At 65.8% G+C, this 18,960-nt stretch overlaps 1 protein-coding gene across 5 annotated transcripts in view; it reads left to right on the forward strand.

The window, feature by feature from the left end:
- SLC6A9 (solute carrier family 6 member 9) overlaps positions 1-18,120 on the forward strand; it is a 49,358-nt gene extending 31,238 nt beyond the window's left edge. For 3 of the 5 annotated variants that reach the window (XM_050961148.1, XM_050961150.1, XM_050961149.1), the window contains exons 3-14: positions 2,535-2,691; positions 4,710-4,841; positions 6,271-6,526; positions 7,419-7,551; positions 10,478-10,612; positions 11,275-11,378; positions 12,424-12,661; positions 13,017-13,151; positions 15,173-15,272; positions 16,353-16,453; positions 16,974-17,144; positions 17,752-18,120. In XM_050961148.1, the coding sequence (XP_050817105.1) occupies positions 2,535-2,691; positions 4,710-4,841; positions 6,271-6,526; positions 7,419-7,551; positions 10,478-10,612; positions 11,275-11,378; positions 12,424-12,661; positions 13,017-13,151; positions 15,173-15,272; positions 16,353-16,453; positions 16,974-17,144; positions 17,752-17,943 (1,854 nt within the window). In that variant the 3' untranslated portion in view covers positions 17,944-18,120. Of the gene's footprint in view, positions 1-2,534; positions 2,692-4,709; positions 4,842-6,270; positions 6,527-7,418; positions 7,552-10,477; positions 10,613-11,274; positions 11,379-12,423; positions 12,662-13,016; positions 13,152-15,172; positions 15,273-16,352; positions 16,454-16,973; positions 17,145-17,751 lie in introns of those variants that run through there. The other 2 variants (XM_050961152.1, XM_050961153.1) reach the window with 2 other exon arrangements.
- The last annotated feature ends 840 nt before the right edge of the window (positions 18,121-18,960 follow it).

Consider the following 18,960-nt stretch of genomic DNA (forward strand, 5'->3'; position numbering starts at 1 on the left):
GGACAGAGGGGCTCAGCCAGTGAGCAGGACGGAGTTCACCAGAGTTGGGGGGGGAGGGGCTCCCTGGCACCCTTGGAGGCAAATCAGTTCCACCTGGGCCAGGGCACATGGAGCAGGTCCAGCCATGGTGAGTGAGGGCACTGGGGGGCTCGGCTCCAGGGGGCCCTGGTGCCAGGTGCCAGCCTGGCCCAGGGCGAGGTCACGGTGTGGGTGCCCCTCACTCACAGGAAGCTGCCTGCCCAGGGCCAGGGGTGCTGGGCCCCAGGCTGCCTGCAGCCGCAGCCGCTCCTTTGTTGGGCTCTGGTGTGAGGCTGCATTGTGCACCCAACACAGTGCCGACACCGGCCACCCCGCAGGAGGGGCCTTGGGCCCAGGACAAAGTGCCATTCTTGCCCCTAGAGAATGAGCTCGGTCTGCCTGTGCTGGAAGTGCCCACCTGGCACCGGGCACCCAGCTCCCGCCCTGGCACTGAGCACTCAGTGTCGCAGTGCAGGGCCCAAGGTCCTGCTTGGGAGTGCAAAGCTGGACGGGCACAACTGAGAGCTCCAGTAATCTCTGCTGTGAGTTCACTGGGCAGGAGGTGCCAGGGACTCCTCTTGTCAGGGGGGTGGGGCTCACAGGGGTGGCCTAGTGCTCCCCAAGGATTTTCTCATCCACCAGGAGCCGGTCTGGTCTCCCCTCTGGTGGTGCCTGGGGTGACCTAGAACCCAGGTGCCCCTCCTGACTCCGTAAAAAGCGACAGAGAGTCCTGGGGCACCTTGTAGACTAACGGGGGTGAATGACGTGTGTCTGATGAAGTGGGTATTCACCCCCGAAAGCTCATGCTCCAATACGTCTGTTAGTCTGTAAGGTGCCCCAGGAGACTCTGTCGCTTTTTACAGATCCAGCCTAACACAGCTCCCCCTCTGATACTTGACCTCCTGACTCCACCACTCTCCCAGCAGGGAGCTGGGGTGTGGGTTGGGTGCCAGACCCCTGCCTTGGCAGGGCACCTGCAGCCCTGTCCCCATGGGCTCTGAGCATCGGCACACAGGGCTCACTGGGCACGCTCGCCCATGGCCCATCCAGCCCCTTCTCCCAGCGCCGGCAATGCCCAGCACCATGTGTGGATAGGGGAGCAGGAACCGCACAGCAGCAGCTGGGGGATGATCCTCCACCCAGGGCCCATCCTGACCCTCCCGGCCAGGGGTCGGCTTCCAGACCCTGCCCTGGAGAGGGGCATCTGCTCCTCCCTGTGAACTGTGATGACTCTGGGCCCTGTGTCACCCTGACATACACCTCATCCCTCTTTGAGCTGAGTCTGTGACCTTGATGACTCCCTGTAGCAGCCAGTTCCACAGGCTAACGTGCTGTATGGCAGCCGGTCTCAGCCTTCCCCCAGCAGGGAGCTGGCTTGTCTTGCAGACCCCAACTTTCACCTCCATTACAAGTGCCTTGCTCCCAGAATCAGCCCTGGACACAGAGTGTCCCAGCCATCAGCCCTGCTACATCTGACCCTGCAATGAGAAAAGCTAATGACTGCTGAGACCCACTGCCCTGCTGACTGGGCCGGAGAAGGGGGGAGAGTGGGTCTCAGCCAGGGGTGCGTGTACCCCAGGGGGCCTGAGCTCCTCCAGGGGGAAGGGATGTGCCTGAGCGGCAGGAGACGCACTAGCACAGTCGGGAGTTGTATACACAGCTGTGTATGCTGCACACGGACACACAAGGCCAGTGTAATATTCCAACTGACTGATTTCTCCTGATTTGGAGGAATCGCCCAGTACCGGCAGCCCGGGCACATCTCTAGTTTAGTTCTGAGTTTGGATCAAGGGGTTTTTAAGTGAGGTGTAACTTGGGGGGTGCCAGACACATCAGCCCCTGCCCTAGATCCCGCTCCCTGAGTTGGGGTGGTAACCCAGGAGTCCTGCCCCTCCCAGTCCCCCAGGGCCAGCTTCCCCATCCCCTGGGTGCCCTCCCCTCTTGGGGTGTCACTTTGGCCCCCAGGGGATGTGGTAGGGGGCGGGGAGGGTCAATCCCCTCCCCCTGCGGCTCCAGGCTTGCAGTGCCGGAGGCTCCAGCTACCCAGCGGGCCCCGCAGGCTGGGCGGGGGGGCGGTGGGAACAGAGGCGGCTTTGTGCTGCCTCGGCTCAGCCCTGCTTTGTATGAGCCGCAGCCTCCCGCTTCCCTGCAGCCGGGCGGGGGGGGGGCACAGCTGGGGGGCCACTGCCACCTCCCCCTCTCCTTCCCTGCAGGGCCGAGGTTCCCTTCCCCTCCCCCACCTCCTCCCTGCAGGGCTAGGGACCCCCTCCCCTCTCCCACCTCCTCCCTGCAGGGCCAGGGTCCCCTTCCCCTACTCCTCCCTGCAGAGCGGGGAGCCCCCAGCATCTGGGGGGGATTGGAGCAGCCACGGCAGCCGGGATGAGTGGGGGAGCTGGCTGCATAACACAGTATCTCCCCTCCCTAATTTCTCCCACAGGGGGGCTGTTTCCAGCTGGGCAGGGCCCTGGGGGTGGGGGCACCCCATTGCTAATGGCACTTGCCCCCTCTCTCTGCAGAATGGTGCCGTCCCTGGGGAGGCGACCAAGCGAGATGAAAATGTGAAACGGGGCAACTGGACCAACCAGATTGAGTTTGTGCTGACGAGTGTGGGCTACGCTGTGGGGCTGGGCAACGTGTGGCGCTTCCCGTACCTCTGCTACCGCAATGGGGGAGGTGTGTGCCCCACTGCGGCCTGGCAGCTGAAGCGAGTGGGGCCAGCAGGGGGCGCTGGGCTGCGAGGAGCGGGAGGGGGACCGCAGGAGGTGCTGGGCTGCGGTGAGCAGACAGGGCCAGCAGGAGGCACTAGGCTTCAGGCAGGGTCAACAGGGGGCGCTGGGCTGCAGGGAGTGGGCGGGGCCAGCAGGGGGCACTGGGCTGCGAGGAGTGGGAGGGGGACAGCAGGAGATGCTGGGCTGCGGTGAGCAGACAGGGCCAGCAGGAGGCACTAGGCTTCAGGCAGGGTCAACAGGGGGCGCTGGGCTGCAGGGAGTGGGCGGGGCCAGCAGAGGGCACTGGGCTGCGGGGAGCGAGTGGGGCCAGCAGGGGGCGCTGGGCTATGGGAAGCAGACAGGGCCAGCAGGAGGCACTAGGCTTCGGGCAGGGTCAACAGGGGGTGCTGGGCTGCAGGGAGCGGGTGGGGCCAGCAGGAGGCACTGGGCTGCGGGGAGCGAGTGGGGCCAGCAGGAGCCGCTGGGCTACGGGGAGCGGACAGGACAAGCAGGGGGCACTGGGCTGCGGGGAGCGAGTGGGGCCAGCAGGGGCCGCTGTGCTACGGGGAGCGGACAGGACCAGCAGGGGGTGCTGGGCTGCGGGGAGCAGACAGGGCCAGCAGGGGGCGCTGGGCTGCGGGGAGCAGACAGGGTCAGCAGGAGCCGCTGGGCTACGGGGAGCGGACAGGACAAGCAGGGGGCACTGGGCTGCGGGGAGCGAGTGGGGCCAGCAGGGGCCGCTGGGCTACGGGGAGTGGACAGGACAAGCAGGGGGTGCTGGGCTGCGGGGAGCAGACAAGGCCAACAGGGGGTGCTGGGCTGCGGGGAGCGGATGGGGCAGGCAGGAGGCACTAGGCTGCAGGCAGCGTCAGCAGGGGCGCTGGGCTGCAGGGAGCGGGCAGGGTCAGCAGGAGGCACTGGGCTGTGGGGAGCGGGCAGGGCCAGCAGGGGAGCACTGGGTTGTGGGCAGGGTCAGCAGGAGGCACTGGGCTGCAGGGAGCAGGTGGGGCCAGCAGGGGGGCACTGGGCTGAGGGGAGCAGGCGGGGGGCAGCAGCGGGTGCTGGGCTGTGGAGAGCGGGCAGGTGGCAGAAGGGGGGCGCTGGGCTGTGGGTGGGGGCAGAAGGGGGCGCTGGGCTGTGGGCAGGGCCAGCAGGGGGCGCTGGGCTGCGGGGAGCGGGGGGCAGCAGGGGGGCTGGCACTGCAGGGCAGGGGCCAGCAGGGGGCGCTGGGCTGTGGGGAGCGGGCGGGGTCAGCAGGGGGCGCTGGGCTGTGGGCAGGAGGCAGCAGAGGGGCTGGGCTACGGGGAGCGGGCAGGAGGCAGCAGGGGGCTCTGGCCTGTGGGGAGCGGGCAGAGGGCAGCAGGGGGGCTGGCACTGCAGGGCAGGGGCCAGCAGGAGGCGCTGGGCTACGGGGAGCGGGCGGGAGGCAGCAGGGGGCTCTGGCCTGTGGGGAGCGGGCAGAGGGCAGCAGGGGGGCTGGCACTGCAGGGCAGGGGCCAGCAGGAGGTGCTGGGCTGTGGGGAGCGGGCGGGGTCAGCAGGAGGGCACTGGGCTGAGGGGAGCGGGTGGGGTCAGCAGGGGGCGCTGGGCTGTGGGCAGGAGGCAGCAGAGGGGCTGGGCTACGGGGAGTGGGCGGGAGGCAGCAGGGGGCTCTGGGCTGCGGGGAGCGGGCAGAGGGCAGCAGGGGGGCTGGCACTGCAGGGCAGGGGCCAGCAGGAGGCGCTGGGCTGTGGGCAGGAGGCAGCAGAGGGGCTGGGCTACGGGAAGCGGGCGGGAGGCAGCAGGGGGCGCTGGGCTGTGGGCAGGAGGCAGCAGAGGGGCTGGGCTGTGGGGAGTGGGCGGGAGGCAGCAGGGGGCTCTGGGCTGCGGGGAGCAGGCAGAGGGCAGCAGGGGGGCTGGCACTACAGAGCAGGGCTGGCTTTCAGGGCCAGTGGGTGGCAGTGGGTCCCAGCCCTGCCCTCACCCTCTGTGCCTTGCCCCCAGGAGCCTTCATGTTCCCCTACTTCATCATGCTGGTCTTCTGCGGCATCCCCCTCTTCTTCATGGAGCTCTCCTTCGGGCAGTTCGCCAGCCAGGGCTGCCTCGGCGTCTGGAGGATCAGCCCCATGTTCAAAGGTGAGAGGGCACTCATGCCCCACGGCGCACGCTCACACCCCACGGGGCACGCTCATGCCCACCCAGGGTACACTCACGCCCCCACGGCGCATGCTCACACCCGCCCAGTGCACGCTCACACCTGGCCCGGTGCACGCTCACACCCCCACAGAGCACACTCACACCCGCCTGGTGCACGCTCACGCCCCACGGCACATGGTCATGCCTGCCCGGCACACACTCATGCCCCTATGGTGCACACTCACACCTGGCCCAGCACATGCTCATGCCCCACAGTGCATGCTCATGCCCACTCGATGCACGCTCACGCCCCCACGGCGCACGCTAATACCTGCCTGGCGCAGGCTCACGCCCCCACAGTGCACACTCACGCCTGGCCCAGCACATGCTCACGCACCCACGGTGCACACTCACACCTGGCCCAGCATATGCTCACGCCCCCACAGTGCACGCTCACGCCTGCCCAGCACACCCCCACACCCCCACAGCACATGTTAACGCCCGCCCAGCATACGCTCACACCCCCATGGCACACTCTCACGCCCCCATGGCACACACTCACGCTAGGCCCTTCACACACTCACAAACAACCTGTGCATGCTTAGGACCGCTCACACCCACCTTGTTCACTTTCCCAGCCCCAGCACATGCTCATGCCCAGCCCCGCACACACTCATGCCTGCCCCAGCACACGTTCACACCTGCCCTGTGCATGCTCATGCCCACACCAGCACACACTCATGCCCAGCCCTGTGCATGCTCACACCCCCAGTGCACACTCACACCCGTCCCAGTGCACGCTCACACCTGACCCAGTGCACATTCACACCCAGCCCTGCTCACACTCATGCACCTGCCCAAAGAGACTCTAGAGAGCACACGCCCAGGTTTGTACACACCCATTCCTACTCCTCCATGCTTTCCTAGACCATCACCGTGTGCACACATTCCCTCTCATGCACCAACATGCCCACAGGCTACACACACTTTGGCACACTTGCTCCTGTACACTCAACCTGCACACTCACCTGTGCATATATTCTTATTGCACACTTGTGTACACTTCCTTATACACTTGTCCCTGTAAACACACCCAGCTTGTCCACTCATATGCACACACTCACACACTCCCTGCTGTACACAAACAGGCTCATCTCTGAACAGCCTCATTGCATACTCACCTGTATGTTCACATGTGCTCTTAGACACACTCTTGTACATGCACATGCACATGCACACACGTTTGTGCAATTAGTCCTGTATGCACACACACTTGTATGTGAACACACTTGTTGCACACTTACTTACACATACACACTTGCTCTGGCACAACCCCACTCGTTTTGCACACTCACCCAGCCCTCACTCCTGTTGCGCTCGTCCCCACCCCAGGCCTTCCCCTCCCCTCATGTGCTGCCTGTCCCCCCAGGCGTGGGCTACGGGATGATGGTGGTCTCCACATACATTGGCATCTACTACAATGTGGTGATCTGCCTCGCCTTCTACTACTTCTTCTCCTCCATGACGCGAGTGCTGCCCTGGACCTACTGCACCAACCCCTGGAACACGCCCGACTGCACTGGGGTGCTGGACGCCACCAACGGCTCCGCCGCACCACTCCTCAACCTCACCCAGCTCCTCAACCACACACTCAAGCGCACCAGCCCCAGCGAGGAGTACTGGAGGTGCCAGCCACACGGGCCCTGAGGCAGACAGGAACCCCAGGCCCCGGGGAGCAGGCTGTCCTGACTGCTTAGGGGAGAGGGGATTGCACTCCTCAGGGCAAAGAGGGGTGAGGGCTCTGGGGGAGGGGCAGGGCTGCTGTGGCCAGAGCAGAGGTCCAGGGTGGGGCTCCGGGGCAGAAGGATGAGGTTTTGGGATACAGGGATGGGGCTTTGGGACAGAGGGGCGGGGCACTGGGGCAGAGGGGTGGAGCTCCGAGGCAGAGAGGCGGGGGTTGGAGCAGAGGGTTGGGGCTTTGGGACGGAGGAGTGGGGCACTGGAGCAGAGGGGTGGGGCTCCAGGCAGAGGGGTGAGGCTTTGGGGCAGAGAGGCAGGGCTCGGAGCAGAGGGGTGGGGCTCCGGGCAGAGAGGTGGGGCTCTGGAGCAGAGGGGTGAGGCTCCAGGGCAGAAAGGCGGGGCTCGGAGCAGTGGAGTGGGACTCCAGGCAGAGAGGCGGGGGTTGGAGCAGAGGGGTGGGGCTTTGGGACAGAGGGGCGGAGCACTGGGGCAGGGGGTGAGGCACTGGGGCAGAGGGGCGGGGCTCTGGAGCAGAGGGGTGAGGCTCCAGGGCAGAAAGGCGGGGCTCTGGAGCAGTGGGGTGGGACTCCAGGCAGAGAGGCGGGGGTTGGAGCAGAGGGGTGGGGCTTTGGGACAGAGGGGTGGGGCACTGGAGCAGAGGAGTGGGGCTCCAGGCAGAGAGGCGGGGCTCAGAGCAGACAAGTGGGGCTCGAGCAGAGGGGTGGGGCTTTGGGACAGAGAGGCGGGGCCCTAGAGTAGAGCAGGGTCTCTGGGGCAGAGGCGGGGCTGCCAGACGGGTGCAGCTGGCGTCTCACTCTCGCTGTCCCCATGGGGCAGGCGGTACGTGCTGAAGCTCTCGGACGACATCGGGAACCTGGGCGAGGTGCGGCTCCCCCTGCTGGGCTGCCTGGGCATCTCCTGGGTCGTCGTCTTCCTCTGCCTCTTCAAGGGCGTCAAGTCATCAGGAAAAGCAAGTAGAGTCTGCCCTCCTCCTCCCTTCCCTGTGCCTGGCCCCGCCCCTCTCCATAGCTCCTCCCCTCCCTGTGCCTGGCCTCTCCCCTCAGGTCCTCCTCCCTTCCCTGTGCCTGGCCCCGCCCCTCTCCATAGCTCCTCCCCTCCCTGTGCCTGGCCTCTCCCCTCAGGTCCTCCTCCCTTCCCTGTGCCTGGCCCCGCCCGTCTCCATAGCTCCTCCCCTCCCTGTGCCTGGCCTCTCCCCTCAGGTCCTCCTCCCTTCCCTGTGCCTGGCCCCGCCCCTCTCCATAGCTCCTCCCCTCCCTGTGCCTGGCCTCTCCCCTCAGGTCCTCCTCCCTTCCCTGTGCCTGGCCCCGCCCGTCTCCATAGCTCCTCCCCTCCCTGTGCCTGGCCCCTCCCCTCAGGTCCTCCTCCCTTCCCTGTGCCTGGCCCCGCCCCTCTCCATAGCTCCTCCCCTCCCTGTGCCTGGCCCCTCCCCTCAGGTCCTCCTCCCTTCCCTGTGCCTGGCCCCGCCCCTCTCCATAGCTCCTCCCCTCCCTGTGCCTGGCCTCTCCCCTCAGGTCCTCCTCCCTTCCCTGTGCCTGGCCCCGCCCCTCTCCATAGCTCCTCCCCTCCCTGTGCCTGGCCCCTCCCCTCAGGTCCTCCTCCCTTCCCTGTGCCTGGCCCCGCCCCTCTCCATAGCTCCTCCCCTCCCTGTGCCTGGCCCCTCCCCTCAGGTGATCCTCCCTTCCCTGTGCCTGGCCCCGCCCCTCTCCATAGCTCCTCCCCTGCCTGTGCCTGGCTCCTCCCCTCAGGTCCTCCTCCCTTCCCTGTGCCTGGCCCCGCCCCTCTCCATAGCTCCTCCCCTCCCTGTGCCTGGCCCCTCCCCTCAGGTCCTCCTCCCTTCCCTGTGCCTGGCCCCGCCCCTCTCCATAGCTCCTCCCCTGCCTGTGCCTGGCTCCTCCCCTCAGGTCCTCCTCCCTTCCCTGTGCCTGGCCCCGCCCCTCTCCATAGCTCCTCCCCTCCCTGTGCCTGGCCCCTCCCCTCAGGTCCTCCTCCCTTCCCTGTGCCTGGCCCCGCCCCTCTCCATAGCTCCTCCCCTCCCTGTGCCTGGCCATGCCCCTCTCTGTAGCTCCTCCCCTCAGGTCCTCCTCTCCTTCCTGTGCCTGGCCCCTCCCCTCAGGTCCTCCTCCCTTCCCTGTGCCTGGCCCCGCCCCTCTCCATAGCTCCTCCCCTCCCTGTGCCTGTTCCCTCCCCTCAGGTCCTCCTCCCTTCCCTGTGCGTGGCCCCGCCCCTCTCCATAGCTCCTCCCCTCCCTGTGCCTGGCCTTGCCCCTGTCTGTAGCTCCTCCCCTCAGGTCCTCCTCTCCTCCCTGTGCCTGGCCCCTCCCCTCAGGTCCTCCTCCCTTCCCTGTGCCTGGCCCCGCCCCTCTCCATAGCTCCTCCCCTCCCTGTGCCTGGCTGCACCCCTCTCCATAGCTCCTCCCTTCCCTGTGCCTGGCCCCTCCCCTCAGGTCCTCCTCCCTTCCCTGTGCCTGGCCCTGCCCCTCTCCATAGCTCCTCCCCTGCCTGTGCCTGGCTCCTCCCCTCAGGTCCTTTTCCCCTCCCTGTGCCTGGCCCTCCCCTCTCCATAGCCCCTCCCCTCCCTGTGCCTGGCCCCTCCCCTGTCTGTAACCCCTCCTCTCCTTGTGCCTGGCCCCTCCTCTCTCTGTAGCCCCTCCCCTCCCTGTGCCTGGCCCCTCCCCTCTCCATAGGTCCTCCTCCACTCCCAGTGCCTGGCCTCTCCCCTCTCTGTAGCCCCTCCCCTCCCTGTGCCTGGCCCCTCCCCTCTGCATAGCTCCTCCTCCCCTCCCTGTGCCTGGCCCCTCCCCTCGCCATAGCTTCTCCTCCCCTCCCTGTGCCTGGCCCCTCCCCTCCCCATAGCTCCTCCCTTCCCTGTGCCTGGCCCCTCCCCTCCCCATTCTTGGCTCCTCTTTCCTTGTGCCTGGTCAGGGATCCACAGGCTCTTTGCTACATCCCGGCTTTTACACTGTCCCTTGGACAGGTCTTCAATCCAGCCAGAGCTAATGTGGAGCAGAAGCCACTAGCCCCAGCGCTCGTTTACCCCCTCCTCCCCCCCCGAGCTGAAGCCCCAAGAACCCCCTCCCCATGACTAAAGCCCAGAGCCCCAAGCTCCCACAGACACCCCAGCCCAGCGGCTGGGCCCAGAGCCTCGAGCCCCACCCGCTGGGCCCTGGAGTTTTTATAGCATGTTGAGGGGTGGAGGTGGGGGGCTACAGGAAATACTCAATGGCAATTTAAGCCCTGCTCCAGGGCACCAGCCCCCCAAGGTACCCTGCCCCCTTTCTCCAGGGCAAGCCCCACGGCCCCACCACCTCTGGGCTCCAGCCCCCCTGCTCCGCAGTGCAGCTCTGTGCAGCACACCGCCTGACACAGGCGCCTGGAGGAGACTAACCTTCTGGATGGCTCTGTGACCCCAGCAACCCTGTCCGGGGGCTGGGTTTGGCATTCACCCAACCTGGCACCGAGAGCACTGGGTTAGCAGGAGAGGTGCCTGCCGCCGGGTCCCCGTTCAGTGCCGGGTCAGAGCCCCATGTCTCCGCGAGCTCTGCCCCCGTCTGTGTTCACCAGGCTGCGAGCCCCTGGCCGGCGGCTGTGTGGGGGTCACCCGTCAGTCGTGGGGCTCCCTTTGTGTGCCAGGCCCACGGCTGACTCCAGCCCTGGCAGCTGTCTTGAGCGCCCCACGGGTAACTCTGCCAAGAGGGCTGGCACAGAGCCAAACAGATCCTTCCTCCCGGTATTACCGAGAACTCCCACCTTCGTCACATGTGGCTCCCCCCATCCACACGCCCAGCCCTGGGCTCACTGAGCCACGTTCCTGGCTGGGCTGGATGGGGGCAGGGGCAGGGGCCGTGGCTGAGGCGTGGCGTCTGTCTGTCCATCCAGGTGGTGTACTTCACTGCCACCTTCCCCTACGTGGTGCTCACTATCCTCTTCGTGCGCGGCATCACCCTGGAGGGTGCTGTCACCGGGATCATGTACTACCTGACGCCCCAGTGGGACAAGATCCTGGATGCCAAGGTGGGTCTGAGCCTGGGGCGGCGCTCTGCCCTTCCAGCCCCCAGGGCAGTGTCCGTCCCCACTAGGCCGGGGGTCCTGCCCCTCCCTGGGGCACAGGATCCTTCCCGTGCTCAGGCCGGGCTGGGAACACCCCAGGAATGCCTCGCCCGGGCCCCTGGCCCCCAGTACGGCCCTGTATGGTCACCAGGCCCCCGCCCTGGCCCATAGGCAGATGGGGCGGGGGGAAGGGAGAGACTCTTGAACACACAGGAGTCTTGAGGCGTCAGCATTGGGTCCCACGTGGGCTTGACCCCAGGCCAGACCCATGTCCCCTACTAGCCTAGCCCTGGGCTACCCCAGCCCACAGCTCTGCCAGCGCCCCTCAGTCCTGACCCGTAGCCCCCCCATCCCAGCCCTGGGCTCCCCTCAGCTCTGCCAGCCTCCCTCAGTCCCAACCTGCAGCCCCCTGCCATCCCAGCCCTGGGCTACCCCAGCCCACAGCTCTGCCAGCACCCCTCAGTTCCGACCCGCAGCCCCCCCATCCCAGCCCTGGGCCATCTCCGGCTACCAGCGCTGGCTCTGTGATGTGAGGGTGACACTGGGCTGGGCTCCTGCCCCAAGGCATTGTGGGGGCGAGACGCTGCTGCCCTCTCTGCCAGTGGTAACATCTCTGTGTCTGCCAGGTCTGGGGAGATGCTGCCTCTCAGATCTTCTACTCGCTGGGCTGCGCCTGGGGGGGGCTCATCACCATGGCATCCTACAACAAGTTCCACAACAACTGCTACAGGTGAGCCTGGGCCACGCCCCCAATGACTACTCCCTGCCGGGCCACGCCCCCCAACTCCCATTGTCCCCTGCTGGGCCACGCCTCCCGACTCCCACTGCCCTCTGCTGGGCCACGACCCCCAATTCCCACCCCCTGCCGGGCCACGCCCCCCAACTCCCATTGCCCCCTGCTGGGCCACGCCTCCCCACTCCCACTACCCTCTGCTGGGCCACGCCCCTGACTCTCACCCCCTACCGGGACACGCCCCCCAACTCCCACCCCCTGCCGGGCCACGCCCCCAACTCCCATTGCCGCCTGCTGGGCCACGCCTCCCGACTCCCACGGCCCCCTGCTGGGCCACGCCCCTGACTCTCACCCCCTACCGGGACACGCCCCCCGAACTCCCACCCCCTGCCGGGCCATGCTCCCCAACTCCCATTGCCCCCTGCTGGACCACGCCCCCCAACTCCCACTGCCCTCTGCTGGGCCATGCCCCCGACTCCCACCCCTGCCGGGCCACGCCCCCCAACTCCCATTGCCCCCTGCTGGGCCACGCCCCCTGACTCCCACCCCCTACCGGGACATGCCCCCCAACATCCACCCACTGCTGGGCCACGCCCCCCAACTCTCACTGCCCTCTGCTGGGCCACACCCCTGACTCCCACCCCCTGCCTAGCCACACCTCCCGACACCCACCCCCTGCCTGGCCATGCCCCCCAACTCCCACCCCCTGCCAGGCCACACCCCCGACTCCCACTACCCCCTGCTGGGCCACGCCCCCCGACTCCCACCCCCTGCCGGGCCACGCCCCCCGACTCCCACCCTCTGCTGGGCCACACCCCCAACTCCTACCCCCTGCTGGGCCACACTCCCAGACACCCACTGCCCCCTGCCATCTGCCCGGGCCACACCTGCCAACTCCCAGCCCTCCACTGAGCCAGGCCTCCGACTCCCATCCCCCTGGTCTCACTGCACCCCCTGCTTCCTTCTGCCTGGCTGTGTCCCCACCAGGCCACACCACGCCCCCCCTCCCCCACCGCTGCTTTCTGACCCACCTGCCCTGCAGGGACAGCATCATCATCAGCATCACCAACTGCGCCACCAGTGTCTACGCCGGCTTTGTCATCTTCTCCATCCTGGGCTTCATGGCGCAGCACCTGGGTGTGGACGTCTCGCAGGTGGCCGACCACGGGCCCGGCCTGGCTTTTGTGGCCTACCCTGAGGCCCTGACACTGCTGCCCATCTCACCCCTCTGGTCTGTCCTCTTCTTCTTCATGCTCATCCTGCTGGGGCTGGGCACGCAGGTACCAGGGCCTGGGGGTGGGGAAAGTAGGGGCCGCAAGGGGGTGCGGAGGGCAGAGGGGAGAGTGGGGGCTGCAGGGAGATGAGGGGAGGGGCTGCAGGGGGGTGGGAAGGGCAGAAGGGGAGAGTGGGGAGGCCCCAGGAGGACAGAGAGGGCAGAGGGGGTTGAGGACAGTCGGGGGGGGGGCTGGGAGGGGCAGCCAAGGGGGCTGGGTGCAGCCTGGAAAGCTGAGTGGGGCTAGGGGCAGCCTGAGGATCTGGGGGAATTGGGGGCAGCCAGAGGGGCTGGGGGCAGCCTGAGGAGCCAGGGACACCATGCCCAGGCCAGGCACTGGCTGACCCTGACTCCCTGCCTAGTTCTGCCTGCTGGAGACGCTGGTGACGGCCATTGTGGATGAGGTGGGGAACGACTGGATCATCCGCAGAAAGACGTTTGTGACGCTGGGCATGGCCATGGTGGGCTTCCTGCTGGGCATCCCACTCACCACCCAGGTACGGGCACGGGGCTCTCTGCTGGGCATCCCGCTCACCATCCAGGCATGGGCACGGGGCTCGCCACTGGGCGTCCCGCTCGCCGCACGGGTACGGGCACGGGGCTCGCCGCTGGGCATCCTGCTCACCATCCAGGCACAGGCACGGGGCTCGCCGCTGGGCGTCCCACTCGCCGCACAGGTACGGGCATGGGGCTCACCACTGGGCGTCTCGCTTGCCGCACGGGTACCGGCACAGGGGTCCTCGCTGGGCGTCCCGCTCTCCACCCGGGCACGGGGCTCACCGCTGAGCGTCCCGCTTGCCACCCGGGTACAGGCATGGGGCTGCCCTGGGGTGGAGCAAGAGGCCTCACCCTGCTGGGCCCCCTTTGACCCATCCTCACTGTCCCCCCAGCCCCCTTCCTTCCTGCCCCCTCGGTCTGTCTGCTCCCTGCCACGGCCCCCCGCATGAGAGTGTTACGGAGCCTGCCCGGCAGTGTAGTAGAGAGGGAGCTGGAGACATGGGCCTGGCTGAGGCCTGAACCGAAGCAGGGGGCAGGCCGAGCCTGGCTGATGGAAAGCAGCGAGCGGAACTCCGGGTGTTGGCGATACCAGCCAAGCTCCTGCCAGGTTCGGTGTGTGCAGGCAGGCTCTAGCTGGTCACCGTCGTACGCCCTCTGCATCTCCTCCCCTCCCTTCCCCGAGGGCCGTGCCTGTGCCGATGCCCAGGCCAGGTGGCGAGACACATGCCTGGCAGAGATGGTGATTCCCCCTGCTGGGTGCCTTGCCGGGTGGGGATGGCAAAGCTGGGCTGTGATAGCAGTGCCTGGCACCAGGGGTGGTGTTGAGTGGGGATGGTAGTGCCAGGTGGTGATGCCCATTCTAGGCAGGGATGGTGGTGTCAGGTGGGGAAGGTGGTGCCAGGCAGTGGTGCCAAGTGGGGAAGGCGGTCCCCAGACTGTCTCATTCTGACCCCGTGTGATGGTGCAGCCCATGGGAGCCAGCTGTCACTCAATTAGGGTGAACTGCAAACAGAACGGGGCAGACCCACCCCAAACGCTGGTGGTTATTTCAATGCTTAGATTTACCAACCAGCACAGAACAGCTCCTGTGTTACCTCACTGGTTACTCAGAAGTTCAAACAACGCAGTTCCCTTAAAGTGCCCAACCTCCGGCCTCCATCCAGACACACCTGTCAAACATATGATAATTCTGAAAATCTTATTTCATCATATAAAAGAACAGATTCTTCCAATCACCAAAGGATCAGACCCTAGATCCAGGTCAAAAGATAACTTAGATCTTACCCAAAATACAGGCTTATAGTCAATTCTTGTTAACTAAACTAAAATGTATTAAAAAAGAAAAGAGAGAGAGTGGGGGTTAAAAGATCAATATACAGACAGACTTGAATTCAATTCTTGAGGTCCAGACACAGCAGAGATGAGCTTGTAGTTGCCAAAAGTCCTTTCAGAAATAGTCCAGAGGTTCTAGTCCAATGTCCATATTCAGGGTGACTCCAGTCAGTGACTGGGGAGCTCAATCCTTATGGCTTAAGGTTTCCCCCTCTTGAAACCCAAAGCGGATCTGAGATGAAGCAGGATTGTGTCCCAGGGTTCTTATACATTTCCAGCAGCCTTTTGGCCTGAGAAAACAATAGGCTTAACTCTCCTTCTCCCAAACATCCTGGCAATTAGCACAGGGTAATTTATCCATTAACAGTTCAGATGCAGGTTACCACAACCTTCAAACACATAGACAATAATACCATTTCCCTCAAGTGTCTTCCTAAATGTTAATATTCCCTTTTTTGTTCTTCGAATCAATGCCATAGTAATAGACAAAACTTATAAGACCCGAGCAAACACCTCCCCTTCTATCTCTAACAATGTGGCTGCATTTCAAAGCTCTCTCATTTACAGCTCTTCCTAACCAGTCTCTAAAGTTCGGCCCTGGGTCAGGTCCATCTGGGAGCTTCTGGCCCGGCCACCTTTCCGTGAGCTATTCTTTCACACTCCTAACGTCCCACCCTGCTCTCCCCAGGCTGGGATATACTGGCTCCTGCTGATGGACAATTACGCCGCCAGCTTCTCCCTGGTCATCATCTCCTGCATCATGTGCGTCTCCATCATGTACATCTACGGTAGGTTCGCCACCTGCTGGCGCCAGAGCAGCGGTGGCCCGTAGCCTCCGCCCCGCGATCACAGGTGGGGTACCTGGCCTGTCAGCAGCCGATGGGGGCCCAGCTGATGCAGATACCAGAGCCATCAGGAATAGACTGCATTCTGACTGGCTGGGCCACATGCCCAAAGAGCAGCTCGCAGTGCACTGCCAGCCAGAAGCAGGACTCGTGGGTTCCATCCCCCGCCCTGGCACCGGGGGGAGGGAGCCCGGACTCCTGGGTTCTATCCCAAGCTAAGAGAGTGGGTTAGAGCAGGGGGGAGGGAGCCAGAAGTCCGGGGTTCTGTTTCCATTGGTCCCGGCCTCTCTGTGTTGGTCTATGGGGTGAAGGGCGGAGCTCCCCAACTGGGGGTGCTGGTGATGGGCAGGGGGTGCAGGCAGCACTTCATTTATTATGAAAGAGGGGCCGGGGCTCAACCAATTGTTTTACATTCATAACTGATGTAGCAAGCGCAGCGGTGCCAGGGCTCTGACCCGCCAGGCCCAGCGGTGCCAGAGCTCTGACCCGCCAGGCCCAGTGGTGCCGGGACTCTGACCCGCCAGGCCCAGCGGTGCCGGGGCTGTGACCTGCCAGGCCGAGTGGTGCCAGGACCTGAACCGCCAGGCCCAGCGGTGCCAGAGCTCTGACCTGCCAAGTCCAGAGGTGCCAGACCCTGAACCGCCAGGTCCAGAGGTGCCGGGCTCTGACCTGCCAGGCCCCGTGGTGCCGGGGCTCTGACCTGCCAGGCCCCGTGGTGCCGGGACTCTGACCTGCCAGGCCAAGTGGTGCCAGGGCTCTGACCTGCCAGGCCCCGTGGTGCCGGGCTCTGACCTGCCAGGCCCAGTGGTGCCGGGACTCTGACCTGCCAGGCCCAGTGGTGCCGGGGCTCTGACCTGCCAGGCCCAGAGGTGCCGGGCTCTGACCTGCCAAGCCATGGCACACATTGAGCACTGGGCCTCGTTGTTCCAACCCAGATCCAGGTTTCCCAGGGGAGTGTGTGTGTTCGGGGGGCATTGCCCTGGGCGCTGTTTCCTAGTGAGTGTCCCTGTCTGCTCCCACCAGGACACCAGAACTACTTCAAGGACATTGAGATGATGCTGGGCTTCCCGCCCCCCGTCTTCTTCCAGATCTGCTGGAGGTTCTTCTCACCCACCATCATCTTCGTAAGTGCTGCGCCCCTCCCATGGGGCGGTGGGGCAGTGCAAGGGAGGTGGGTGGAGGTCTGTGCCAGCCCTGGGAGGGGTGGGGGAAAGGCGGGGGGTTGCCAGCCCATGGGGGGGATCCCAGCCTGGAGAGAGGCAGGGAAGAGGGATGTACTGTGTAGGGGGTGGTGAGTGGAGGCTGGTGGGGGTAGAGGTTATGGGGTGGTGGAGGTGGAAGATGCCAGGCTGTGGGAGGGGAGTGATGGGTGGCTGGTGGGAGCAGAGGTGATGGGGTCACAGATGTCAGGCGGGGGGATGGGCGGCTGGTGGAGGTGGAGGTTATGGGGCAGGGGTGACGGGGTGGCAGGCGCTGGGGGGTTACGGGGGCTAGCAGGCAGTGGGGACTGACAGGGATGTGGGGCTGGTAGGTGTGGGGCCCGTGGGACACAGGGACCTGCTCTGCTCTCCACCCTAGTATAGGGGCCATGGGCAGGCCTGGGGTCCCCAGCTGAGCCTGCACCTGCCCTTCTGTGCCCCCCAGTTCATCCTGGTGTTCACAGTGATCCAGTACCGGCCCATCGCCTACAACACCTACGTCTACCCACCCTGGGCCATCAGCATCGGGTTCCTCATGGCGCTGTCCTCCGTGCTCTGCATCCCACTCTACGCTGTCTACAAGCTCTGCCGCGTGGAAGGGGACACGCTGCTTCAGGTGTGTGTGGGGGGGGCTGCTCCCCTGCCCTGTGCCCCAGCGTCCCCATGTGGCTGAGATGGGCTGTCCCCTTGTGCTGCGATCCCGGCCCTGCTGCCACTGTGGGGCAGGCTCCAGTGCCCTGGCCAGCAAAGCCTGCCCCCCACCCCCAGGACTCCTGGGTTCTCTCCTTGGCTCTGGGAGGGGTGTGGGTCTGATGGGTTAGAGCAGGGGGGCTGGGAGCCAGGACTGCTGGGTTCTCTCCCGGCTCTGGGAGGGGAGTGGAGTCTGGTGGGTTAGACTGGAGGGGGCTGGGAGCCAGGACTCCTGGGTTCTCTTCCCGGCTCTGGGGTGGGGGCTGGTAGGTTACAGCAGAGGGGGCAGGGAGCCAGGACTCCTGGGTCCTGTCTAGGAGGCAGTGAAGTCTAGTGGGCTGGCTTGGACTCCTGCCCTGGAGGTGGCTGGGGGTCCCTGCTGGCCCCTCGGGCCTGGCTGAATGTCTGGCTGCTCCCTGGCTTGGGGGTCATGGAGGGGTCTGAAGTGGAGGCAGGTGCTCAAGGCCCCTCGCGTCCTGTCTCTGGGCTGGTGCCCACATGGCCGAGCTGACGCCCCTTCTCCCTCTCTCTAGCGTTTGAAAAACGCCACCAAGCCCAGCCAGGACTGGGGCCCGGCGCTGGCTGAGCACCGGGCTGGGCGCTACGCCCCCACCCCCCGCCTGGAGGTGCAGCTGCTGAACCCTGAGAAGCCGCGGAGTGAGGACGTCGCCCTCCCAGGGCAGGGCAGCAACGGCTCCGCCCACAGCCAAGACTCCAGACTGTGACCCGGCGCCAGCCCCTGCACCCCTGCCACGCCCTGCTCGGTGACGCACTGCAGTGCCCCCTGCACCGGGCACCGCCGGGGGCTCCCCGTGTGTGCGTCCCCCCCCTCCCCATGGTGTGTTACCCCTCGTGTTTACAGTAGGGCCCCGTAGCCGGGCCCAGCACACAGCCCGCCCGCGGGGGGCCAGCTCGGCAAGGGCCAAAGGAACCGTGGAGGGCGTGTGGACCTAGGGGGAGCAGCAGGAGCCCAGGGGCAGCTCGGCCCCTGCCCAGCTCGTGACGGGTATGGGAAGCCGGGGCCAAAGTGTCCTGGTGTCCTGGGCTGGGGGCCGGAGGCTCGCAGCTGCCACATGGCCCAAAGCGCCACAGGGGCTGCACAGACGGGGCTCTGGGAGGAGGGGGCCCAGGAGACCAGCTGCCAGGGCCAGGGGGCGCTGGGCCCTGCTGTGGAGGGGCAGTGAAGGGGAGGGCAGCACAGAGTCAATGAGGTGGGGGTGGGGATGTCTGGGGGTGGGGGGAGGCAGCAGGGGGGTCAGGCTAGCCCAGCTCTTTGCTCTGTCTTCCAGGCCCTCCCCTCCTGGCTAGGCTGAAGCAGGGTGGAGGCTGCTGCTACCATGGAGGGAGATGGTGTCTGGCTGAGACTGGGCAAAGGCAGAGCCTGGGGGCAGGTGGCAGTGCCAAGGCCAGGGTTGTGTCTGGGGCAGGCAGGGTCCAACCCACCCGGCAGGACTCCTACCTGTGCCCCTGGCATGGCCCAAGCCGTAGTGTGCCACCATCTCCCCGCCAGAGCCCCAGCGCTCCCCCCTCCCCCCAGCTGGCGCCAAGGGTGGAGCACTTGGAGAGGAACGGTAGAGAGGATGGGGGGGGGAGTCCCTTTGCCAGCATGTGCGCCCACATGCACTGCTCCCACTGGCTCGTGCACGGCCACGCACAGACACACACAGCACAGAGCACATGGCTAGGGCACAGCCATACACATATGGCACATGCGCAGACATGCATGGCCCAGACATGCACAG

The sequence above is a fragment of the Gopherus flavomarginatus genome, chromosome 7, assembly GCF_025201925.1.
Source record: "Gopherus flavomarginatus isolate rGopFla2 chromosome 7, rGopFla2.mat.asm, whole genome shotgun sequence".
Taxonomy (NCBI): domain Eukaryota; kingdom Metazoa; phylum Chordata; order Testudines; family Testudinidae; genus Gopherus; species Gopherus flavomarginatus.